The 24,333-nt window shown below is 34.5% G+C and overlaps 1 protein-coding gene across 1 annotated transcript; it reads left to right on the top strand.

The window, feature by feature from the left end:
- The first annotated feature begins 547 nt into the window (after positions 1–547).
- Positions 548–21,811, top strand: LOC127846124 (uncharacterized). The gene is made up of 9 exons (XM_052377300.1): positions 548–554; positions 7,580–7,858; positions 8,186–8,263; positions 15,584–15,668; positions 18,373–18,539; positions 19,097–19,264; positions 19,763–19,875; positions 20,395–20,572; positions 21,636–21,811. The coding sequence occupies exons 1-9, from the start codon at positions 548–550 to the stop codon at positions 21,809–21,811; spliced, it is 1,251 nt and encodes a 416-aa protein (XP_052233260.1).
- The last annotated feature ends 2,522 nt before the right edge of the window (positions 21,812–24,333 follow it).

The following is a 24,333-nucleotide window of genomic DNA, read 5'->3' as shown; positions in this document are numbered from 1 at the left end:
TAAAAATATATATAGATTTGAAAGTATCAGTATCAACATGGGTATGATAAATTTCATTCTTGTATATAAATGTGTTTTGAAAATCACAATATGCTAATGAGGACAGGGTTGACCTTTGAAAATTAACGAATTATTGTGTTGTATGACTACAATATACAGACATATTTTTAAATGGCAAAGTTGTATGATACATATATGAAATATACAAATAAACATATAATAGCAAATTCAATAAGTATACTGTATTGATATGATAGAGATTAAAATACTAGTATAAATGTGGCCATTTAATCAAATTCTAGTTATGAAATGGGTACAGTTTATCAAAAATTGTGTATTGAAATGGGTCCACTTTCTCAATGGTATCGTATTCAAATGGTTCTGCTTTTTCAAAAATCTTGTATCAAACCGGGTCTACTTTATCAGAGTTCCGGTATAAAAATGGGTCACATTTCGAAAGTCTCAGTGGGACTACCCTACCCTAATATTTGGGAAGTTACCCCCCCCCCCCCCCGGGTGTATACACAAGAAAATCTTTATTTGAGTGATGGGAGGTAAGCATGGCCTGATAACCTCTTAAAACATGCATAAATATAACCACAGTAGCAGTATGAACACATTACTAAAATCAGGTACAATATTCCAAATATAATTATACTAATAAGACACATTTTCAAAAGTGGCCAAACAATCAAAAGTGGAGATTATAAAATATTTTTGTCAAAATCATGTACTAAAGTATACTGCGAGTCGAAAGAGAGCGACTAAACCTAAGAGGCCAAATAGTGTCAGTTCTTCATATGAATTTATGAGAATGTACGCTACATAAAGGCCAGAGTGCAAAACTGAAACCACTAAAGCGTGTGTTACATTGAGGCGTTTTTACAACAAATGTTTACATGCCCGTAGCCAGGGGTTTTGAAGAGAGGGGTGCGAATTTTCCCATCAACGACTGTTATTAGGCAACCAAGTTGCGAAGGGGGTAGGTGCGGGAGGGGGTGCCCCCTCCTGCAATCGGGATGTTTGGAGGTCCTGCCCCTAGACAATTTTGAAAATGACACGTAAAATCTTGCATGGTGGTGAATGTGTATCTGTATTTAAAGACTGAAGGTATATGACATTGTTTGTGAAATTTCACTTTCAATGACCATACTAAGAGACTGATCGACATGAATGTGGTATAACATACAGTCGCACACACTTTGTTTACATATGCAACAGCACATTTATTTAATGTAAAATCAACAATAAGAACGGTATTAAATATCATTATTTATTGGAATCTTGATAAAATTGGTGTATTTTACCATTCCTAAATTTTACCATTCATAAATCAAGCAAATTGAAAGAAAATATTTTACTTTTTTCAAAACAATTGTTTGTCTGCTACTATGGATAGTACCAGAGACCTAGCATTTCTCTAAACGTGTTAATAGTGTATTGTACAACAAACACTGATTAACAAAACTGGGTATTCTCTAATCTTCATCAATACTAAACAGAAATCAAACAAGTATAACGTTTAGAATAAAAATCCATTATGATCTTTAAGACAGAAAAGCAATTCATCAGCAGAAAACAACATCAATTTGTTTTAAAATTGTTTGAAACTAGGTAGGTCAAAAGAAAATAAAAGGAAAGAAAAATGTCCGCTAACAAGTACCCATCAGAGTACTACTCATGCCTTGGGGAAAACATTCTTTGAATATTGAATTCAATGAAGGTTTCAAATATGTGTTTCAAATGGTCACACACACACACACTATTTTTGCATTATTTGAACTTCCTTTGGGTAATTTTTGTGATGAATAAGGTCTTCTGTATGACTTTGCAGATGATTCGTTCTTGTCTTTGAGAAAATATCGTATTAATATTTAAAACATATAAACACGACATGTAATATTTAAACAAACAAGGAATAAACATGTTAAATACTTACCAAACTCAGATGTCTATGGTGGTGAAATTATCTATGAAAACAATAGATTGACATTGGTGTCTGCATACTGCATGCATGTTTTATGGTAAATTTATATCAAAGGGAAGTAACTCAAAAATGTATAGCACCCACAATCAGGTAATTTGTTTTTTACAAGTACAGTTGTCATAGCTTTCAGACAGTTTAAAGTTGACTCAGTGGATAAACAGTATATTTTTTTCTTATTAAATGAAAAACAAATACTATTAAAATGGTATTTTTTTCATCAAACTAGAAAACACTATACATTACTTATATGAAAATCGTCATTTAACTTTTAATCTATTAATTAATACAACTTTTATTCTTAGTTAACTATTTAGGATAACCTTCCTTCCACCTACGTCAGGACCGGCTTATTAGATCTTCTCACATTTTGCTGTTAAAACTTATGTTGATTTCAACAATTCTACGGTAAAAATTTTAAAACAAAAATCACGCGCTATCGTGGAAATGACTTCATCGAGAAATTGATTACCGTATATGGTGATCTGTCGGTAGTCTATTGAGTTCAACATTATTGTCTTCAATACGAAGACTCACTGGATTCCGGGAAAAGATAAATAACCTGTTTTTCGTCAAATTAATTTGGGTGCAACTTATAGTTCACACTTTTTTTACTCGTCAAAAATTTCGCATCCCCCCACCCCTGGCTACGGGTATGGTTTATGCGTTTAATATTCGGATGAACAGCCCATCGATGATATAGATCAATAAATTATCTAGTACTGAGATTAACTGGCACGAAGACCTATAATTAAAATGATAATACGAGCCGCTATTTGTTAATCAATACAGTTGTTTTTCACACTTGTTAAAGATTGTGCATATGAACCAGGTATGCATTACTTTCGTATATACACATAAATGATTTTTTATAACGTAGAATTCATGGCTTTTAATTACTATCCCTCGAACTTTGTTAAGTTATAACAATTATTTAAACATGATAACGTTGGACCAGCTATCTATTTATTTATTATTGCTTGCAGATGATTCCGTATTTTTTTCCGAAACATAACAAGGAATGCAAAAATCTTAAGATAATCTATATGAATATTGTGATAGAATGAAGCTAAAAGTAAATGTACAAAAACATATTGTGCATTTTTTTCATAATAATGAGCAAATAGAAATGGTCAAATCATTTAACTATCTGTGAATTGTACTATCAAGTAGTGGGTCATTTATACAGACTGCTCAAACGTTATCAGATAAAGGTTTAAAGGCTTTGGGTCGTTTTTTTTTCAATCACCAAAGACATGCACGTTCCTGCTAAAATAATGTTAAATCTGTTTTATTCGTAGGTTACGCCAATACTGTGTTATGCGTGTGAGGTTAGGATTTGTTCAAATGCTGAGGATATTGAAAGAGTTCATAGATTTTTGAAACGAATACTTTGTGCCAAAATGAGTACTCCTAATGCAGCAGTATACGGGGAACTAGGGCAATACACGTTATATATAAATCGTTATGTAAGAATTATAAAATATTTTATAAAATTGTATACTGTTAAACGAATTAATTTTATATAATATAGTACAATATGTTATATGAGAAACGGTGCTGAAAATATAATACAATGTAACAATTCGATAACCAAAGTACGAGACTTGCTACAAAATACTGGTTTTGTAGATGTATGGATGTATCGAGAGTCAGTAAATTCAAATGAATGTATCCCTATATTTAAAACTAGACTTATTGATATATACATAGGTTTGTGGCGAAATTTAAATGTTAAAAGTTCATTAAAAGTATACAAAGAGTTGAAACATCGGTTTGAATTTTCTTATTACCTTAACATAATCCAAAACTTTAACATAAGAAAAAACATATAAAAACTAAGACTTTTGTCATATATGTTAAAAATTGAATCTGGGAGACATATAAATATTCATAGATTCGAACGTAAATGCAATATAAAATGCAATATATGTAGCTCAAATGATATGAAAGACGAATATCATTTTGTAATCGTATGTCCTCTTTATACTTATATTAGAAAACTGTATATCAAAAAAATATATTATAACCGACCTAGTATGCATACATTTTTTACTTTTGTTTGCAAATACTAACACTTAAGTTCTAACAAATCTCGCGAAATATTGTAAAAATGCTTTATGAGAATTAGGACATTAATGCAAACGTTTAGTCATATAATGTAATGGCCTAATCCGTATTAGTTAACACATTTTATATACGGTACTATTTTTGTCACTTTCGCATTGCTATGCATGTGCTTCTTGCTTATATATTGTCAGTTTTATAGCGATGAACTAAACTTGTTCAATTATACGAATACACTTTATGTTCTGTTCTATTCTATAACCCTCGCAAATTTGCTTAGAGATTGATACATATGCATTTGACTTATGAAATTACTTGTAGAAATTTATGCTTTTATATACTTGTAAAAGTGATAATATGGTCGATGACACAATTGTAATAAAATTATAATACAATAAACCAAATTATTGTCATTAATAAATCATTTACAATAATAACCTAAAAACCAAATGATATTAACCTCATTGACCATATTAATAGTCGCATAAACCGACATGTAATGGTTTTATATTGCAAAAACATGGCGACTACTGTTCAGTAGGGAAAGTGGTAACTCTTCTGAACTGATAACTAAAATTCGGCATAACTATACAAACAGTATAAGCATAGTCTTAACAAAAAGTCATTGTAGCATACATTAAGAGTGGCCTGAATTGATACTTCAATAGGAAGACTAAATAGCAAAAGCCTGCACTTAAATCAGGCACAAATGTTAAACAATATTTCATACATATCTGAACTGAATCCGATTGACTGATACAGGACAGCGACCAATGCAGCTCGGATATTGTGGAAGACGCGTAGCTGGCCTCGAGGTGAAAGGGCGTCTGAACATATGTAAAATCGATTAAGGCGCCGCCAGCTTGGATCCAGTCACGGTATAGTGCGTGATGAATCTCGCGAAAGTTTTCTGCAAAAGTATTCTGCACACGGCACTAATAAGCATGCGTAATCGAACCTTTTAATTATTCAACCTTATCATGCGAAACAACACATTTAGTTTTAGTCGTCGAATAACGCAATATAATCCTTCTCAAAAACGGAATGAAACTGAGTCATAGGATGTCAATAGTTATCTTTGAAACAACCGCTTAAAAGCGTAATTGTTAATTTTGGATGTGGATTAAAACGTCATAGCCTTAAAAACAAGAGGGCCAGAGGTCCACGGTGGCTCACCTGAGACTTTAGGGAACTGAACTGCTCAACTTTTGAGATTGTTCTGAACCCATTTTCATTTGGGATGTTTCTAAAACCATGTTCAAAATATCAAAGATAGAGTAAATAATGTTTTACTATAGCCATATAAGACAAAATGCTCCATTGAGGCCACGTTTATAAACGGACTGGAACCATTTTCGAACTCTACCCAGATATCATTAGAACAAATGTAATGACAAAGTTGCATGAAAAATATAACTTCTAGAGTGCTAACAAGGTTTTACCACTGTCATGTAAGGAAAAATGCCCCGCGCACTGGCGACCATATTTGTCGACGAACCATAAGCATTTTTGAACTCAGCCGTGTCATCATCATAACAAATGTTTGACCAGGTTTCATAAAAAAATAACCATTAATGTCAATTCTATTGAGTTAGCAATTTTTTACTATAGCCATATAAGGAAAATATCCCCGCCACCTTTGGCAATCTTTTCAACAGACCGGAACCATTTTTCAAACTAATCCAAGATATCCTTAAATTAAATGTCCTGACAAAGTCTCATGAAGCTTGGACTATAAATTTACTTTTAGAGTGTTAGCAAGGTTTTAGTATAGCCATTTAAAGAAAAATACCCCGCCCCCTCGCGGCCTTGTTTTTCAACAGACCAGAACCATTTTCTAATTCATCCAAGATATCATAAGAACAAAAGTTCTGACCAAGTTTAGTAATGATTGGATAATAAATGTGATTTGAGTGTTATAATTTTTTTACTTTAGCCATATAAGGAAAAATATAAAGTTTATAACAAATATTATGGTAACAGAAAACTTATAATTAAGAAAGCGTACAATGAATAAGGAATGAATAATTTCACTTTTTCATCACAGTATTTTAAAGTTATGTTTGTTATTTGATAAAATAAATGTATTTAGCTTTGAACGCTCACTTTTTTAGTAACGTCTATCTTTCCCTTTTCTCAAAAGGTGCTAGGTAGTTTAAATGCGGTCGGATATTGCAATGCATTTTCTGAAGTTCACATCCGTACAAGTAATCTTTTCAGTAAACATTACTTGACTATCAAAGGAAAACATTTTAATCCAATTATTGGAATTTTAAAAAGTAAATCTTAAATCAATTCAGTTCAATACAAATCTAGGTACAATCTTATTCTGTTCGCTACAATCATATGTGTGATTGAATACGACTCTCTGATTCCATTTTCGCACGGTTTAAAGGTAAGTGAACGACCTGCTTTGGGCTTGACGTATCTCGTTAACGTCATATGATACATCAGTATTGAGGAAATCAAAATAGCTTTGTATTCATAGTTTGTCTATTAAACTAGTTTGATGGTTTAAAGTCTCAAGTTTTCCAAATATACAGTATAAGTAATTTACTTGTTTGAAGTAAAATGTTTACATATTTTACAGAGGTATTAAACATGACGAAATTATATTTCTAAGCTACCATTTACAAACAAGTCCTAGTAAATGCCACACATCATTAAATATTGAAGGATAATCTAAAACGGTTTTCATTTGAATCACAATTTAATGACCGCAATATTTATGTAGCCGTGAAAGGTCGATGATGATAATTGAATTCGAATGTAAATTAGTGTCATTCCCTTCGTGCGGGTTCAATACCCTTCATTAGCATCTTTGAAAGAATCATCTTTAATCGGATTATGGATTTTACTTTTTAAATAAGTAAAATATACAGATCCCAAGTGCACTTAAATGAAGTTAAACGTTTGCTTGATATACTTGCGATATTTGTTCTGTTCATTGTTTTTTTTTATTAAATCTATTCTGTATGGAAGTGCACTATTTTGTCGTTGGAATAGTAACATACTGTTATGTCGTTTCTTTGGTACAAGGTACTTATTTTGCAGAAAATTGCTGAAAATAATAATTCTTAATAAGTTTTTACCAAATACTGTTATGAAGTGTAAATACCAACGCCGGTCTTGTTTATGTTAATAACTGTATTGTGTTTAACAAGAATCTTAGTAAGCTGTAATGTATCTTTATTTTGAGTATTAATGTGTTTTTACTAGTTGATTGTAATAGTGTATTTAAACAAACCAAACTAACCTACATCGCGACATTTTTATGATTCGTCATTTATTTGGAAGCGTTCTCGGCCAGGAGTAAAAAAATCATATAAAAATACTTAATTGGGCTAATTATACAACTTTTCTCGTTATAACGAGATACAATATGGAATAATTTTATTTATTGTTATTTTTGCTCATGGCGTAATAACGCTACTGTGTTAAAATACATATATTTTTAGTAGAAACATCAAACTATATTTATAATAAACGCTTAAGTAAAATATAAGTCTTCACATTTTATGTGTTCAGCGAGTTCGACATGTTGGGACGGATTGAACGCCGTTGATTACACCGGCACAATATCCGTGACGGCATCAGGGCGCACCTGCCAAAAATGGGCACTGGACAGCCCGCATGCACACACGTTCCATTCCGGGGCCCCTAACTTTCCGAATGACAACTACAGTGACATCACGGCGTCAAACTACTGCCGAGACCCAGACGGAAGTCAAGGGGTCAGTGGTCCCTTTTGCTACACCATAGACCCATCCACTCCGACAGAGGCTTGCAGTATTCCGATTTGTTCAAGTAAGTCCTTTTCAGTTTATTTGTCATTCCAATTATTTTGTTAGTTTTTTTCAGTGCATTATGCATGTTGGTTTTATTCGATTGTCCAGATTGCTCTCAAGAATACCAAACAACGGTCAGATGAGATAAATTAAGACCTACCCCGGTATACTTTGTTTGTTATCCACTTGCAGGACATGAACATGCAAAAATTATATACATAGGGGATTTTATTATCGTAACTAGATTTGTTATAAAAACGGATGAAATCGCCTGAGTTGCGTTACCTTTATTTGCATTTCTGCGATTGTAACGTGTTTCTATATTGGACTTGACTTCCGATTTCAGACCCAGCATGCCCGACCGGAAGTGTAGTAGGTCAAGCTGATCCATCTACAGTGATCACCAATGTTCTCACATACGAGGGTAAGTCCCTGTTATTATATGTGTCTTATTCTGAGAAAACTGGGCTTAATGCGGACTGCACAGGCTAATCTGGGACGGCACTTTACGCACATGCATTATGCCCAGTTTTGTCAGAACAAGACACATATAAGTTCAACTGGCCATACCGTGTTTTGGGCAAGTTCTAGTTCATTTTATGTCGTTGTAAGCGTCACGTATTACAATCAATAAACTACGGGGGTACAGTATTACCTTATACAGTTACTTAGCATAAGACCATGTAAGACCAGTTAACCAAATGCAAACAGGGGCGTAACATTTGATTAATGTAAGCCCCTGTCCCAAGCTCATTAGCATTAAGGCAATATAAGACACGTATCCATAGCTCAAATAGTTGCATAGCATGAGATCTATATAAAACCCCTGTCCATAGCTTAAACAGTTGCATAGCATAAGAACAATGTAAGACATGTATCCATAGCTTAAACAGTTGAATAGCATGAGAGCAATACATGTATACGACTCGTGTCCATAGCTCAAACAGTTACACAGCATGCGATTAATGCATTATAAGACGATTGTCACTAACTCAAACTTATAAACGGCCGTTAATCACGGGCGCTACCTCTCTTTTGCGATGCCTTGATAAATGAGCAAATACTAAAATCGGGCGCTAAGGACCGGATGTTTTGAAATTTCAAACTTTGAAATGGTGAGTAGGTTTTATATGGTGTTTTTTCATCATAATTCGCATTATTTGAAGGAAAAAAATCGGACAATATAGTGCGATTCAGCGAAGGTTTATTAATCCACACATGTACAAAAACATATAATAACAGCCCATTTGAAAACGTGATGACCTTTATAAGTTGTGGCGTGGTGATGTCTTTAAAATAAAATCGATGTATTTTGCCTGTGACGAGGAAATCAACAATTGCTTTGAACACGTATAAGCTGTTCCATGCACAGAAATATTGGCTTCTTGTCGATCTAATAGATAATTTTGACATTTTCCAAAAGAGATGGAACCAATGTCAAGGAGGTGGCGCTAATGACAGGAGGTGGCACAAATGCCCATTTTCAGCTATTTTAATTTTCCATGCCGACCATACACTTTTTGTGTCGTATTCCAGATTGAGTGTTCGGTCATTTTTTTTAATACGGTCGTAATGAAATATGATCATAAATTAAAGTCTACATACTTATGAAGAGACATGTGTTGCAACGAGACTTTGAAGATTTCTGTTATTGAATATTATCCCTTTGCATGCTGGGAAATTTGTCGTCTGCTAAATTTAAAAAATTAGCATTTTCTCCGATTTTTTTTTCAAAGAATACTATCAGAATAGCAAACAGTTTGGATCCTGATGAGACGCCACGTTTTGTGGCGTCTCATCTGGATCCAAACTGTTTGCACAAACCTTCAAAATTCGGTTCCCGCACTGAAAGGGTTATACAAAACTGGAAAGAAGCTTGGTATAATAAACAAAAGGTAACGATTAAATCCGACGCTTTCCTAATTGTTGCAGATGTCAGTAGGAAAAAAACAACAGATGTTAGCCTATTTGAGATCCATTGACTTTTGCCTTTTAGTGAATTAAGCAATTGGAATAGGAGACAAAACTTATCGTTTCAAGCAGAAGTAACATCTTTTAATTCCTTTGTGAATTTTGTTATTGCATTAACGCATTGTTGCAGAAAAGAAGTTTGAGAATGTTGATAATTTAGTTATTGGATTTATTGAATATTACATACTTTGAATTTGTTTTGTACGACATGTTTTTTTAGGTCATTGGCTTTTTAATTGAGTTTGTTACTAATATATTTACATACTTACATCGTGTGTTTTTTTAAAGAATGTGTATATATTCTTATAGATTTTGGTTTAAGTATTTACGTTTATAGAAAATACAAAGAAATATAAAAAGGACAGACAGACAGACAGACAGACAGACAGACAGACAGACAGACAGACAGACAGACAGACAGACAGTTTATTCAGACAAAAGTACATCGTCTACATACTTATATATACACATGCTTTCTGTCACGTAAATAGGTGTAACAACATAACATTACATAACACAGAAATAGTCATGTAAGAATACAAATACAAATAAACACAATCAATCGAAAGAACACTAAGGTTCTGTCAAGGCGGTACTGAAATTTATTAAACAACATTATTAAGCAAGGTATTTTTTTAAAACAAAAGCTTCTTTGATATATTTACATTCATTAGAAATAACTGTTTTGTCACATGAAACTAATAAACTGTGGAATTTATACACAGATGGGTTGATATAATATATACGGCTTATATATCTTTTTCTTAAATCAGTGAAGCAGCGGCATATACATATAAAATGGTATTCATCTTCTAAATCAGATTCATTACAACATAAACAATAACGTTCATTTCGTGGTATGTTATTCTGAACGTATCTGCCAGTTTGGATTCGCAACGGGTGTGCAGACACTCTTAATCTAACAAAAAATAGGCGCAATGGTCTAGGAAGTAAGTCTAAATATTCTTCATATTCAAAAGAGGTTTTAAAGACTTTATACATATCTAATACAGAACTGTTATTCATTTTACCATACCACTCTTGTTTAAAATTATCAACAAGTCTACATTTGAACTCGCTAATAAAACTATTAACGTTAACAACGTTTGGATTTTCAAATACATAACCAAATCCAAAATTATTTAACATGTTCTTGACATGTGAGACCCAATTTGTATAACCTTTATTACAATCATTTATAGCTTGTTTGTAAACAGTTTGCATTATGATATTTTCATTGTTAATAATTTTAAACCAGTATTTGATAATTTTAACGAACCTGTTTACATACAATGGATATATCCCTAATTCTCCATAAACAGCTACATTACATGTATTTATTTTAACCTGTAACAATCGTTTACAAAATTTTAAATGTATGCGTTCAATGTCATCTGACTTTGTGAATCCCCATACTTCTGAAGCATAACTTAATATGGAGCCAACAAAAGAGTCAAACAACTGACAAAATATTTTCGGTTTTATGTCATAATCATTGCATTTAAACAATAATGCATTCATTGCCTTAAGGGCCTTACCAACAAAATGTTCCTGGTTTAATTTAAAATTTCCTGTATAATTCAAAACCGTTCCTAAGTAGTTAAAGTTATCAACCACTTCAATTTCATTACCATTGTATGTCCATTTTTCGTCATCTTTTAACCCTCCCCTCTTCCGAAATACCATAATCTTCGTTTTTGCAGTGTTAACATTTAAACCCCAAGAATTACAATATACATATAAGTTGTCTAAATGTGATTGGACTTCAGCCGGTGACTTGCCTAAAATAGCCATGTCATCAGCAAATAATAGTAACATCAACACAATATCATCTATATTCAAACCAGAGTTAATGTTGTCTTGTAGGCTAAGTTCAAGATCCTCAACAAATAAAGAAAACAAAATTGGCGACATTACCTCCCCTTGCCTCAGTCCAACCGCATAACTAAAATATTCTGAATAAGAAGAACATGATTTAACACGTGACTTAACATTTGCATACATATCCTTAACTATTCTAAGCAATTAACATCACTAATAGCACCCTTTTTATGCAAAGGGATTATTACCCCTTCTGTCCACTTATCGGGGAAAAATCCCCGGAACAAAGGAACAAGTGATAATTCATATATCGTGCATTGGCGTCACCTCATGTCCTTAGGTCCACCTCCTTGGCATTGGCTCCATCTTGTTTGGAAAAAATACAAAATTACCTATTAGATCTGCAAAAACCAATTTGTTTGTGCATGCAAGAAACTACCGGTAGTATGTGTTGAACGCAATCGTTTGATGTCGTTCGCGAATTAATCGGTTTGAAATTTGCTTGTCACACAGGCAAAGTACATCGACTTGCTTTCAAAAACTCCACCATATCACAATTTATAAAGGTCCTCAACTTTCCAAATTTCTGTGCTTCTATGTTTATATGCATTTGTGGTGTATGAATTTATCTTCGCTGAATCGCACTACATTGTCCGATTAATACAATATTGCGAAATATGTTGGAAAAATATATAAAACCTACTTACCATGAAGAATCATCCGTGAAATTTCAAATTACCCGGTCCTTAACGCCACCTCAGAAGTAGAATTGGCTCATTAATTATGCATCGCAAAAAAGAGGTGGCGCACGTGATTTACGGTCAATGGTATTTCCGCTTTATTTGATTCAGTATTTTAATGCACGTATATGTTTCGCAAAGACAGACTTAAACACTTGCGTTCGTTTATCACACACGTATCCATATAAGTGGATTTTGTATGACGGAAAAACAACGAAAAATTTCGCTACCTCACATACCGTTATTTTTATTGCGAAGAATCTGATACTTAGAACGGACAGATTTACATATGTGCGAATCACACAAAACAAAAATATGGCTTTATTGAACACCAAAAACTGGATAAAATCAGAAACTTAACCGCAAAAATGCCTACAACTTAGTACATACTAGGTTAGAATCTAGTGTTGAATACAGATAGGTTGGCTAGTGGTTCAGGTTTTCGAACCGCAGCATTGAGATTGTCCCATCATTTTCGATTATCTATGTCTTTGTTCCGAAAAATTACAAAAGAAAGTGGCTGAAAAAACGCATTACATCAGATATATCCCATTGGTTTTTGTACATTATCAATTATTATCAAAGAAATAAATGTTGTTTTATGATAATGAGTGAATTGAAATTAATGATTTACAGAAACCATCAATTTTTATTGTTATGTGATTACAATATAAAAAGGTTAATTCGCGGTAATAATAACTTCATGACGTCATTGCACAATAGCGGAGTAAAAAAATGTTAATATTTTCACTGATATGTTTCATTGTTTGAAACAGTGAATAACCAGTTCTTAGCCGCGGGAATGCATTATATAAAAATTACTGTGTGAATAAACAAAATAAGGGGTATATGCAGTGCTTGTCAGCTTTATCCAAGCAGGGCTGATTTTTAAAGCTATGTTCATACAGGTCTGTACCACGCGGTTTATCTCGACAATCCGGTATATGCTGTATATACGCTCTGAATTTAAATAAATTTGAAAATGAAGGAAACAAAAATGCCATGAAAGCGATTCGTCAGTGAAAAATGAGGTCAACACAAAAAAGTATTCGGACCATATGCATGGCAGATTGAAAGCGAGTATATACGATCTTATAACTCTTTTTTTTCAAAACAGATAAAACGGTGATGTATCAAAAACTAGAATAAAAGTGTATCAAAGATTAAACGAAAAGAACAGTTTTATTTTATTGCAAATAATTCTTTCTAAACAGTAGAAAACTCCTTATGTGCGCAAGACATGTACTCTGTTTGGAAATCTCCATTATTTTGTGCAGATTCGTTCATACGACATATACTTAAAGACACATAATTGTTTCTAGAACAAATAAGAGTAACCATGTTGTTATCGACAGTATCTTGACCGTTATATATTTCACTGAGGTAAACAATATTTGATTTATGGTACCCTATTAACCCATTAATGCCTAGCGTCTAGAAAAAAAAGGTCTTGGCAAACAGCGTAGTCTGCGCTGTTTGCTTAAGGAAATTTCTGTAAGTAATATTCTGTATATAGAAATAAATGTACTAGACATCCCTAATTTTGGAAATAAATTGATCCAATTTAGAAGGATGAAAGAGTACACTAGGCATAAATGGGTTAAGATTGTAAATGAATTTTATTTCTTCGGTCATTTTAACATATTGGTTTAAGACTGTGATAATAAAAAAGACGTCATAAATAAAAACGCGTCGCAGATCTATTTCACTGGCGCCGTTGAGAGGTTAATCTAACCGATGAACCCCGCTGTTCAGATGTTTAAAAGTCAACCTAACCGATCATTAAATATTTATTCAATAAAAGGCATATTAATGGGTTAATTATTATCAATTACCACACATTATCATATTTTGTCAACCAGAATCGAAATCCAGGTAAAGTCAGCATAATCGATTGATTTAGCATAATCATTATCTCAGCAGGTGCTTTTTCAAATCGAATAAAATTCGGACAAATATAAAATGTAAACAGAATGTCGATAACCTTTTGATAATATTCTTTCGATCGGCTATCATCAGGTTTTGCAGTCAATTTTGTCCATCGTAAAACTTTGATATATTTCAACTGTTAAAAAATATATGATCAACTCCGAACAAATCTAAATGAGGACCATCGTATTATATTAAATTGTTTTGTGTCATAACATAACGCTGCTTTCTGTTACGATATGTTGCGATCTTTAGAATAAATGTAGCCGATAATTAATCGGATTGTATTCATTTATTACGAGCCCAGTCGGTGCTCCCATCGTGGTTACAATCGATTCAATTATTAAAGATAGACCAACCATTAACGTATCGTATCGTAACAAAACGAATTAATTATTTATATATTTATAGTAAGGTATCAACTCGTACACGAACTAATCCTACCGTACCGATCGTGTCGAATCGAGACTCAATTGGGGAATAATTTGAAATAAACTCGTTCAACCGTAAGTTTTCGTATCTGAACTGGATATCAGACATTGTCAGATAAAACCTCGTATAATTTTCAAATCTATAAAATATTTCGATCGACCGGAAAGCAGCGTGTCATTAGGTATGGACCCGCGTCATATCGTATCTGTGGCTGAAATAGCAATTGCTGCGATAGTCTTAAACAAGTTCATTGTAACGATTTGTCTCCCATATCATATACTCGATCGCATGGTGGTCCTCATATCTTATAAGATCGTGTGGTCAGTAGAAAAGATCATGGCAATCGTGGACCGTTGTTAACGATTCAAAACGTTCTAAGAACAACACGATCAACTGCGATCAATGGTCGATCGGTTTCGTAAAATAAAATCGTTTTATATGCACAATTTATCGCAGATGATCGTTTCATATGGTGAATGATAAATACGATAGGACGATTGGAAGATTCATGATCTTGTAAAATCTGAAAGGTCATCATAATTCACAATCATCTTGCATAGAACAAAGATCTATTTATATTTATAGATCTTTGCATAGAAGGATTTCACATTACATTTTTTTCACAAAGAAAGTTTAAATCGCGTGCAATAGAAGTCAAAATACTGACGTTGGGACATGTCTTTATGTTATTAAAGCATCTGTTTTTTAAACGTTTACTGATTCGTTGTATTACTTTAGTATTATGTAGTTTTTATAAATGATTTTAACAATTCAAAAAAAAATCTCGGCGCTAAAATGCATTCGCAAAGAGCCATTGCCTAATAATGTTGTAAACGGTGGTTTCACTCTAGGCGCCATGTTTGTCCCGAAACACTCGTCTTACCGGATTCACTGCTGCGGAACGATAAAGGAGTGGCGAATCTACATCCGGTCTTGGTATGGAACCATTCACTTCCAGGCTTGGCGAGAAAACACGTCTCTTGTCGGAAACATGCTCCTTCTCGGCGAGAATACGTTCTTCTACAATTTCGGTATATGCGTAATTTTAACATTTCTCATTAATCCATATGTGTAGCTAATACGCATTTCGTTATGATTGTTTTTGCATGTTTAGTATTATGAATTTTTTACATGCAATTATTCTAAACCGTTAATATTTTGCATTAAATTGGGTAGTAACATTTGCCATTAGTATAGTATTTGGCATACCGTTTTTGGTTTTATTTTACATACACAGTATTTCGGAATCGTAGTAATTAGCTCTCCCTTGAAAGAAGGGACACTGTCCGTCTATGCGTCCGTCCCGCTTACCGGATGTCCGACCGAAAAGTTCTGTCTCAGCCATAAGTTTGCTTAATATTAATGGATTTTAAAATAACAAATATTAACCACCGATATACGCGGTGTAGCGCTGAACCTCTCTCCTCTCTCTCTGCATCAATGCAATACTAAGAGGTCAAATGTCAAATCTGGCAATAAAACAGCTTAAAAATCCCTATCGTCTCAGACATAATTTACCATATGAGCCTTGTTCTGAGAAATTTGGACTTAATGCATGTACGTAAAGTGTCATCCCAGATTAGCCTGTGCAGTCCGCATCAAAACACGACGTGTCGCATTTAACAACCGTCTCCCAACCCCGAAGGTAAACGTCATACTTTGAGGTTAAAGGTAAAATTTTGCCATAAAACAGCTAAACATGTCTGTTTTCCTTTTCACAATAAATTGAGTCGTGTTCTGAGAAAACTGGGCATAATGCATGTGCGTAAAATGTCGTCCCAGATTAGTCTGTGCAGTCCGCACAGGCTAATCAGGGACGACACTTTCCGACCAAATTAGATTTTTGCAAAGAAGAGACTTCATTTAAACGAAAAATGTCATAAAAGCGGAAAGTGTTGTCCCTGATTAGCCTAGATTGGGACGACACTTTACGCACATGCATTATGCCCAGTTTTGTCAGAACACGACTCAATTGATGGGTTGTGAACTGTTTAAGCAGTTGGCACAAATGTCAATCGTCGTAAGACGAAGTGTCGCGATTTAACTTAAAGTGCAAGGTCACAGAAGGTCATATATAGCCATGAAACAGCCTGAACATTTCTTTTCACAGCAATACATTTGGAGTTTTAAAATGGATTTTACGAGCACAGTGCACACATGTTCACCATCCTTAAACGACGTGGCGGGTATAACAGCCGTCTCCTCAACTCATAGCTCAAGGTCACGCTTAGAGGTCAAATTTCAAATTGTCTCCAGAATAATTTTTGCTAGTATATGTTTATGTTTTTTTAAATTACTTGGCAGACATGCAAATCTCCATATGACGACGTGTCACATGTTACACTACATCATAGGTCGAAGTCATAAATAGGGGCCAAAGGTCGAGTTTGGAAACATTTAGAAACAAAAAAGGAATGTAGGGGAATCTGTGTCCAATAATCGTTTGTCGTGTTTATATAAAATGTTGTATTGACATTCGTATTATTTGGGGTGCGTTGTATTAATGCGCAATATTTTGGTATCTTTAGGATCGTGGATGGGTGATATTTTTAGTGATGTGGTACGTGTTGTGGCTAGACATGGTGTCATTGTGGTACTAGTATTTGGCGTGGGTAGTGTTTGGCAAGAGTTGCATTATGACTTGCTTTGTATGTAACATGCTTTGTATTTACACATGTATTATGTTAATATGAGCTGTACAATGACTAGGAATGTTTGGTGTAATTTATGGATTTGGAAATGTAGTATTTGCTTGTACTAGTAATTGTATTGTCATGTATATTGTTATGCATTATTGGCATGTGTAGTATTTTGTCATCAGCGTTATTTTCAATAAATCATTTGATGTTTTTTAAAAATGTTTTTGACGTGCGTTGTATTGTGAATTCAGCATTCGCATTATCATTATTATGTTGGTATGGAAAGTATTTTGCATGCACGGTGATTCAGGGATAGTATAAAAAAATTATTTATATTGCAGACAGAATAGATGCGAGCGAGAGTTCAATTGTGAATGTCGCAAATCGCATTGCAGTTAAAGAAGGAGACTATATAGGATGGTAATCTATTTTAAGTTCAATCGTTAATGTCGCAAACCGTATTGCGTTTAAAGAAGGAGTCTTAATATGATGGTCCTCTACTTTTTTAAAGATCATTACTATTTATTGAACTGATATTTTAAGTTGTCTTGGTTGCTTATCCAAGATAAATGAACTCGTTGACCGAGCGCCCTTTTGTGATCTAGCGAAGATGGGGAATCAGAGGGATCACCGAGTGTATGATTCTTTATTTAATATTACGAGTCATGGTATGAGTACAACTTCGAGGAATAACGTTTTCCAAACGTTTTGCTAAGCGGTCAAATTTGATTGTGGTGGTCAAAAGCTTAACCGCGATTGTACTACCCTGTTAATAAGCTCATACGTTTATTTTGAATAGAAACAAAGCTCAACCGTATATATTTTGGAATCAAGACAAAAGCTCATCCGTACGTAAACTCATCCGTTAATTCTTTGCGTATACATTAAGCGTCTGAGCTTTTGTCCAGTGTAGTACATTTATGTTACATCTCGTTTGCCGCTTCCATCAAATTTAACGTGGGAAGTCTGGTTGGGCTTTGATCCTACGTTCTCACTTCTAGGTACACGCCCAGCTTCGAGATCATTCCATACGAGGATCAGGGGACCGGAAATGACGTAATTTGGTACCAGCCGCCCACAGCGCCGATTGTCGGGGAAAACTTCGACTTAACGGTGGCTCTCACGTATTCTAACAGGGACTACGCAATCGGGGCGATTCTCGAAAAGAGTAGGAACTTGATAAAATGTTGTATAATATATAAATATTCATAAAAATAAATATTAATTGAAAATATGTTCATTCTTACTCGTCCGTGAAAATATAACACAGACAGTGCCTATAGTCTCTAACGTTGAATCGAAAATAATTTGCCATTATTAACGCATTTATGCCTAGTTGACTCTCCCATCCTTCTAAATTGGAGCAATTTATTTCCAAAATTAGGATTGTCTAGAATATTTATTTCTTTATTTAGAATATTTCTTACATGAAGTCCTTTAAGCAAACAGCGCAGGCCCAGATGAGACGCCGCATCATGCGGCGTCTCATCTGGGTTTTCGCTTTTTGCCAACGCCGGCGCTTCCGGTCAGATGGACGTAATCATCACTGTGGAGCCTCTGGTATACACCGTGAACATAGATATCAAGCACGACATAAGTATATAACTTTAAGACGCTAGACATAAATGGGTTAACTTTTTAATACACAGTTTCATTTTCTAATATACATGTATATACATTCTCAGCGAAAACATTAACCAACAACAAAAGTGTGAATGGTTTCAGGCGCATCGCCCTACTTTACCAACGCCGTCACCACAGCGTCAATTAGCGTCGGTGCGATCATTGGTACTACCATATACACAGTGTCGTACACCGATGACGACGTCCATGACATCAGCACTCTCTCCGTTACCATGGATACACATGCCTTCTTCAGCCTAGATAAACCAGGTTTATAGTGTTAATTTGTTAATAATGTCAATCACTGTACAACTTCTGATATCAAATGACCAGTTTGTACCAGAAGACAATCTGCATAAGTCTTTTGAACATACATGTTTCAGCAATAACGTTCTTTATAAACCGTCTTATAGCCATACACGAAAGACACAATTACATTGTTAATTGAATACATGTAATTGACTATAATTATTATTTATTTATCTATAATCGCATATTGTAAACGGCGTTACTTTCCAGAGTTAACCCCGGTACATCTCTATCGAAACCTAGCTGGAGTTCTTATATATGTGTGCCTTGTTCTGAGAAAACTGGGCACAATGCATGTGCGTAAAGTGACGTCCCAGATTCCCCTTTGCAGTCCGCACAGGCTAATCAGGGACGAAATTTACGCACATTCATTTTGCCCAATTTTCTCAGAACGCGACTCATATTTTTTCAGAATTAATTATAATGCATTTATGACGCTTTTTCTCACATCCGTTCAAGCGATCAAGGTTCGGTCCGCTCTTGAGGTCGGGAGCCAGACGCTGCGGGTCACGGTGACGGACAGATGCGGCGCTTCCGGTCAGATGGACGTAATCATCACTGTGGAGCCTCTGGTATACACCGTGAACATAGATATCAAGCACGACATAAGTATATAACTTTAAGCTGCACAAGTATGGCGTTTGTTGTTAAATTAATGCTTTTAAACAAAATTACAACATGCATTAATTTATACAACCGATCGCGAGTCCAAACGGACGTGTTATTCAGTAATACTCGCCCAAACATTTCATGATCATACCAAAGAGAGATCAACTTCATTGTTTATAGGATCTTAACAGTATTGGATCCGAAATTGTCGGTTTACTCTTTCCCATTCAAAAGCCAAGGGTTATGGCTAATGCAATCAGCATAACACCACAACAGCCTTCGAGTAACTGTTAATGTTTTATGCTGTTTACTGAGAAAAACGTATCTTAAGGTTCGACATGAAACCTATAAAAATATAAAATATTAAAAAAATGTCGTTAATTTAATTTGGTTTTTATAAGTGTCACTAACAGGACCAAGCGCGTATAAGAGAGGGAAATGATTAAATTATAATATTCATATGATTTAATGTGCATATTCAGCCCGTAGCGATCACCAGTCTGCCAACAACGGTGAGTGTCGGCGAGGCGGCGTCGGTAGAGACGCTGGTCCACACCCTGACGTTCAATCGCGCCGGCACATACACCTGCACTTTAGGGGCGTACTCACCAACAAGGCCAGAGGGGAACCCTTTTGTTGTGCGCGAGACCGGAAGTGGAGGTCTGACAGTGTATTTCATGACCACGTTTTAGATTAAAGACAAACAATCAACAATATTATCGTATAGTTTAAAGAAAGCGATGTAAATGATCATCTGAGCAAATGCACTCACTTTGAAGAAGACTCAGACAAAAGAATAGTTTTAAATTTGAAAAGTAAGAAATTAAATATTGAGTCCAACATAGCGATTGCCACCTGTGACCACAACATTACTTATATAGAATAATGTATTTATGACAAAAGTAACCTTCTTGTATATTAGGCGAAATATGAATGATTTTATGGTTGTGTTTGCATACAAAATAATAATGTTTCAACGTTTTTTTGAATTCAGACCCTGGTTTGTAACTTTGAAGAGTGGTGGCAGTCCAAGAATGTTTAGTATTTTAGTGAACGTACTTTATATGCCAAGCAAGACGCAATGTCGTTAGATGTTAATATATTTATATACGTACCCGATACATGAATAGATTGTATTAAGTTTGCAACATGTACATCACAACAGTAGTCTTTGATTCTTTCAATTTACATTGGAAAAATAATTAATTTAAAACGAGCACAAGTCGCTCCGTACCATGTTTCTGTAATGTTAAAGATATCCACTGTTCATTTGACTGGTTTACAATTTGGTAAACTACCATCCAAATTTGCAAAAAAAATGCATACATTAAGTTTTAACAAGCGAATAACATTCCCGAGTATGAAAAATGTAAATAATATTGGTTCATTTATGGATAATCAGCAATTGAACTTGGTACGTGTTGTACTAACATACAGTTTATAAGTCTCTAAGCCAAAGTGGTAGCACAGAAGCTTTTGGTTCCAGAGGTCCCGGACTGGAAACACCGGGATGGATTTTTTTTTATATTGTTTTCTGCTGTCATTAGGTAACGACTTTTCAAAACATTAAAGATTTGTTAGAAAAGATTTGTTAACATTATTAATGCAAAAATCTGTAATCAAACCCCTTTGATTGCCAAATGGGTAATAATTCAAGTTCTAAACGTTTAAACGCATTTTTAAATATTCACATATGATGCCAGTTTCGCTCGTTTTCTTACAGATATCGGAATCTACCTCAAGGCAGCGGCGGACGTCCGATTCCTCGTAACATCTAGTTACAACGTGACGGTCACGTGTACTGAGGCGAGCACCGCACGTGACACGAGCTACCTCATCATAGAAATCGACCAGAATACGGCACCCGTATTCACCAATTTCCAGTGTAAAACGGATTAGAAGACTTTAGATTTCGTTAAAATTCAGTGTCCGACAAATTTCTTATTTTTCAGGTAGCCCACTGGGCTACCAATAAAAATATTTGGTAGCCCATAAAATTTTCCTACAAAATGATAAGAGGCAGGTTTTCATCTTTATTTTATTTCTTCATTTACATGTACATAATATGTATACATACATATACATAAAACAGCAAGTAGTCTGATGTACATGTAGTCAATATCGTAAATTAATGTTACAGTACAGGCACCGTGTAATTAAATGTAAATGTACCAAAGAAAAGCATATACTACATGTAGATATTACATGTATGTGCACATGTATGTGTACTTAAATTCGGACAGCACGTTAAGTCGTAAACGTAAATAAAGCGTTTAGATGATCAAAACGATTGACTCGTATGGTGTTAATCAATTCAATTGCCTTTTTTAACAACAAATACCGAGTTTCAAGAAATCAAGAGTATTAAAGCATTTATATACTTGTGTCCGACTTTAAGTACTGTCCGAATTTACGTATTGCATCCGTATGTTACGACACTTGTGTGCAGTCAGTATACAATACAATAATTGTTTCAATAATGAAGGAACTCGTGTTTACATGATATTTTATGACAATGCCAAATAATTCGCGATATACTTAATGTACTTAAGTTAAAATTCACAACGAAACTTTTAATGGAAATTAAATGATCTCAATGTTGTACCCGCTACGAAATTTTTTATTTACAAATAAATACACCCACGCCAATTTTCGCACGCTTTTTACCAGGACAAAGAAATTCATTTCTTAAATGTAGAATTTTGTAACCTAAAATAGCTGTACACAACGCTTGCAAACCGTGGCAGGTTATTTACGCATGTTGCAATACAACGGTCCTGATTGGGAGCTTATTTCATCATTTCTTTAAATAGAACCATATGCCGAAATTCATCTGACACTTTAGACAATTTCAAACGTTTGTGTAAACTGTTTATGACTCTTATTGTCTATATAAACCACCCATAATTTGGTTTTAAAAATATGAATCGGGTATATATGGGATTATTGATAAACAGTCGATTAATCCAATTAATTGACAATGCAAACTAATTAGCAGGTGTTAACCGCGTTCACAAAGTTGTCATTAATATTCATTTTCGGTTTCGTTGCCGTTTTGAAGAATCCGCTATTGTTTTGATTTATTTAATGATTGGCGTCCTTCGATATTTAACGACATCAAAAACGTTGTCGCTATTTCTCATTGTTGCGGTAAACAAAGAATTCCAAACTGCGATATGATGTTGCATCATGTGCGCCAACTATCCAACCGGCTCTCATTATATTATTAGCAGACGACAAATGTTGATTCTGATTGGATGATTAAAATACACTGTTACTGTTTAAGACATTACCGCAAGTGATCGGTGACTGATTAGATAATTGATTGCACTTTGTTATCGGATTATAAGCAATACACAGTGTACAAACACATGGTCAGCGTGTTTATTCTACGTATGTCTGCCAATAAACCGGGCTACCGCTCTTATAGATTTATAGTAGCCCGGCGGGCGTCAGCTGGAAAATTTCAGTAGCCCGATGAAAAATTTCGGTAGCCCCCGGGCTCCGGGCAATGGATTTGTCAGACACTGGTTAAAACCAATTGATTTTACGTCATAGACTTCATTTCATTATAAAACACCACTGAGTTCCTTTCTTGGGAAGAACCAGTACTTAATGTGTGTATATTTTATATGTATATATATTTGTTCTTTTACTAGTAAATCAAAACAAACATACCTTACTTTTATTTGCAGCCTCTGTGACATTCAGTGCTAATACTGCATTAAATACCGCCGTGTACACCGCCACTATCACTAACAACCTACCGGTTGTGGTGGCCTTGACCTGTGACCCTTCTCCCTGCCCTTTCAACGTTGACAACAGTAAGTTGGATTGTGCTGTTTTCATGTCAATGAATTTATATGAAATGTTATCTTCTTACAGTTAATACTTTGTTATTGTTGCATACATTTTTATGCTCATTTGAAAAGGGGACGTATTATAAAACCACCTTCGGCTTTAGTATTTGTTTTGTTGTTAGCGTGCTATTGCTTGCACACAATCGTATATTCGGAAACAAGATTGATTGTAAATTTGAATATTTAATCCCTTTTTAAATATTTGCAATGCAGTTTTAACTCCTCGTGTATTAAACTTCGTATAACTTTGATACAGTTAAGAAGACCGCTATTCAATGAATGTTTATAGGTGGTAAGGTGACGGTTGCGGCCGATCTGCAGTCAAATGGGGTCTCGCTGTACACGTGGAGCCTAGAAGCAGACGACACATACAACACGGTGGTGTCGCAAAACATTTCAGTTATAATAACAGGTATGATTTTGTTACACTTTGTATATAGCCCTCTGTAGACATCAATTCTTCACGTGGTTGATTCATATGAGTATAACGTGTATAGGTCTCCCTCAAGGTCCTCCTTTCTTTTTGTGAAGTCGCTGGTACGATTTAAACTTCCATGGATG

This window comes from Dreissena polymorpha, chromosome 9, assembly GCF_020536995.1.
Source record: "Dreissena polymorpha isolate Duluth1 chromosome 9, UMN_Dpol_1.0, whole genome shotgun sequence".
NCBI lineage: Eukaryota > Metazoa > Mollusca > Bivalvia > Myida > Dreissenidae > Dreissena > Dreissena polymorpha.
The sequence above is the reverse complement of the archived record's forward strand: the minus strand, read 5'-3'. Positions and strand labels throughout refer to the sequence as shown.

What these genes read in the sequence shown, in the direction of transcription:
- LOC127846124 (XM_052377300.1), top strand. An exon ending in CAATGTTCTCACATACGAGG is followed by an intron (nt 8,264 to 15,583) that starts GTAAGTCCCTGT and finishes GTTTCACTCTAG; the next exon opens with GCGCCATGTTTGTCCCGAAA. An exon ending in CGAATCTACATCCGGTCTTG is followed by an intron (nt 15,669 to 18,372) that starts GTATGGAACCAT and finishes TCTCACTTCTAG; the next exon opens with GTACACGCCCAGCTTCGAGA.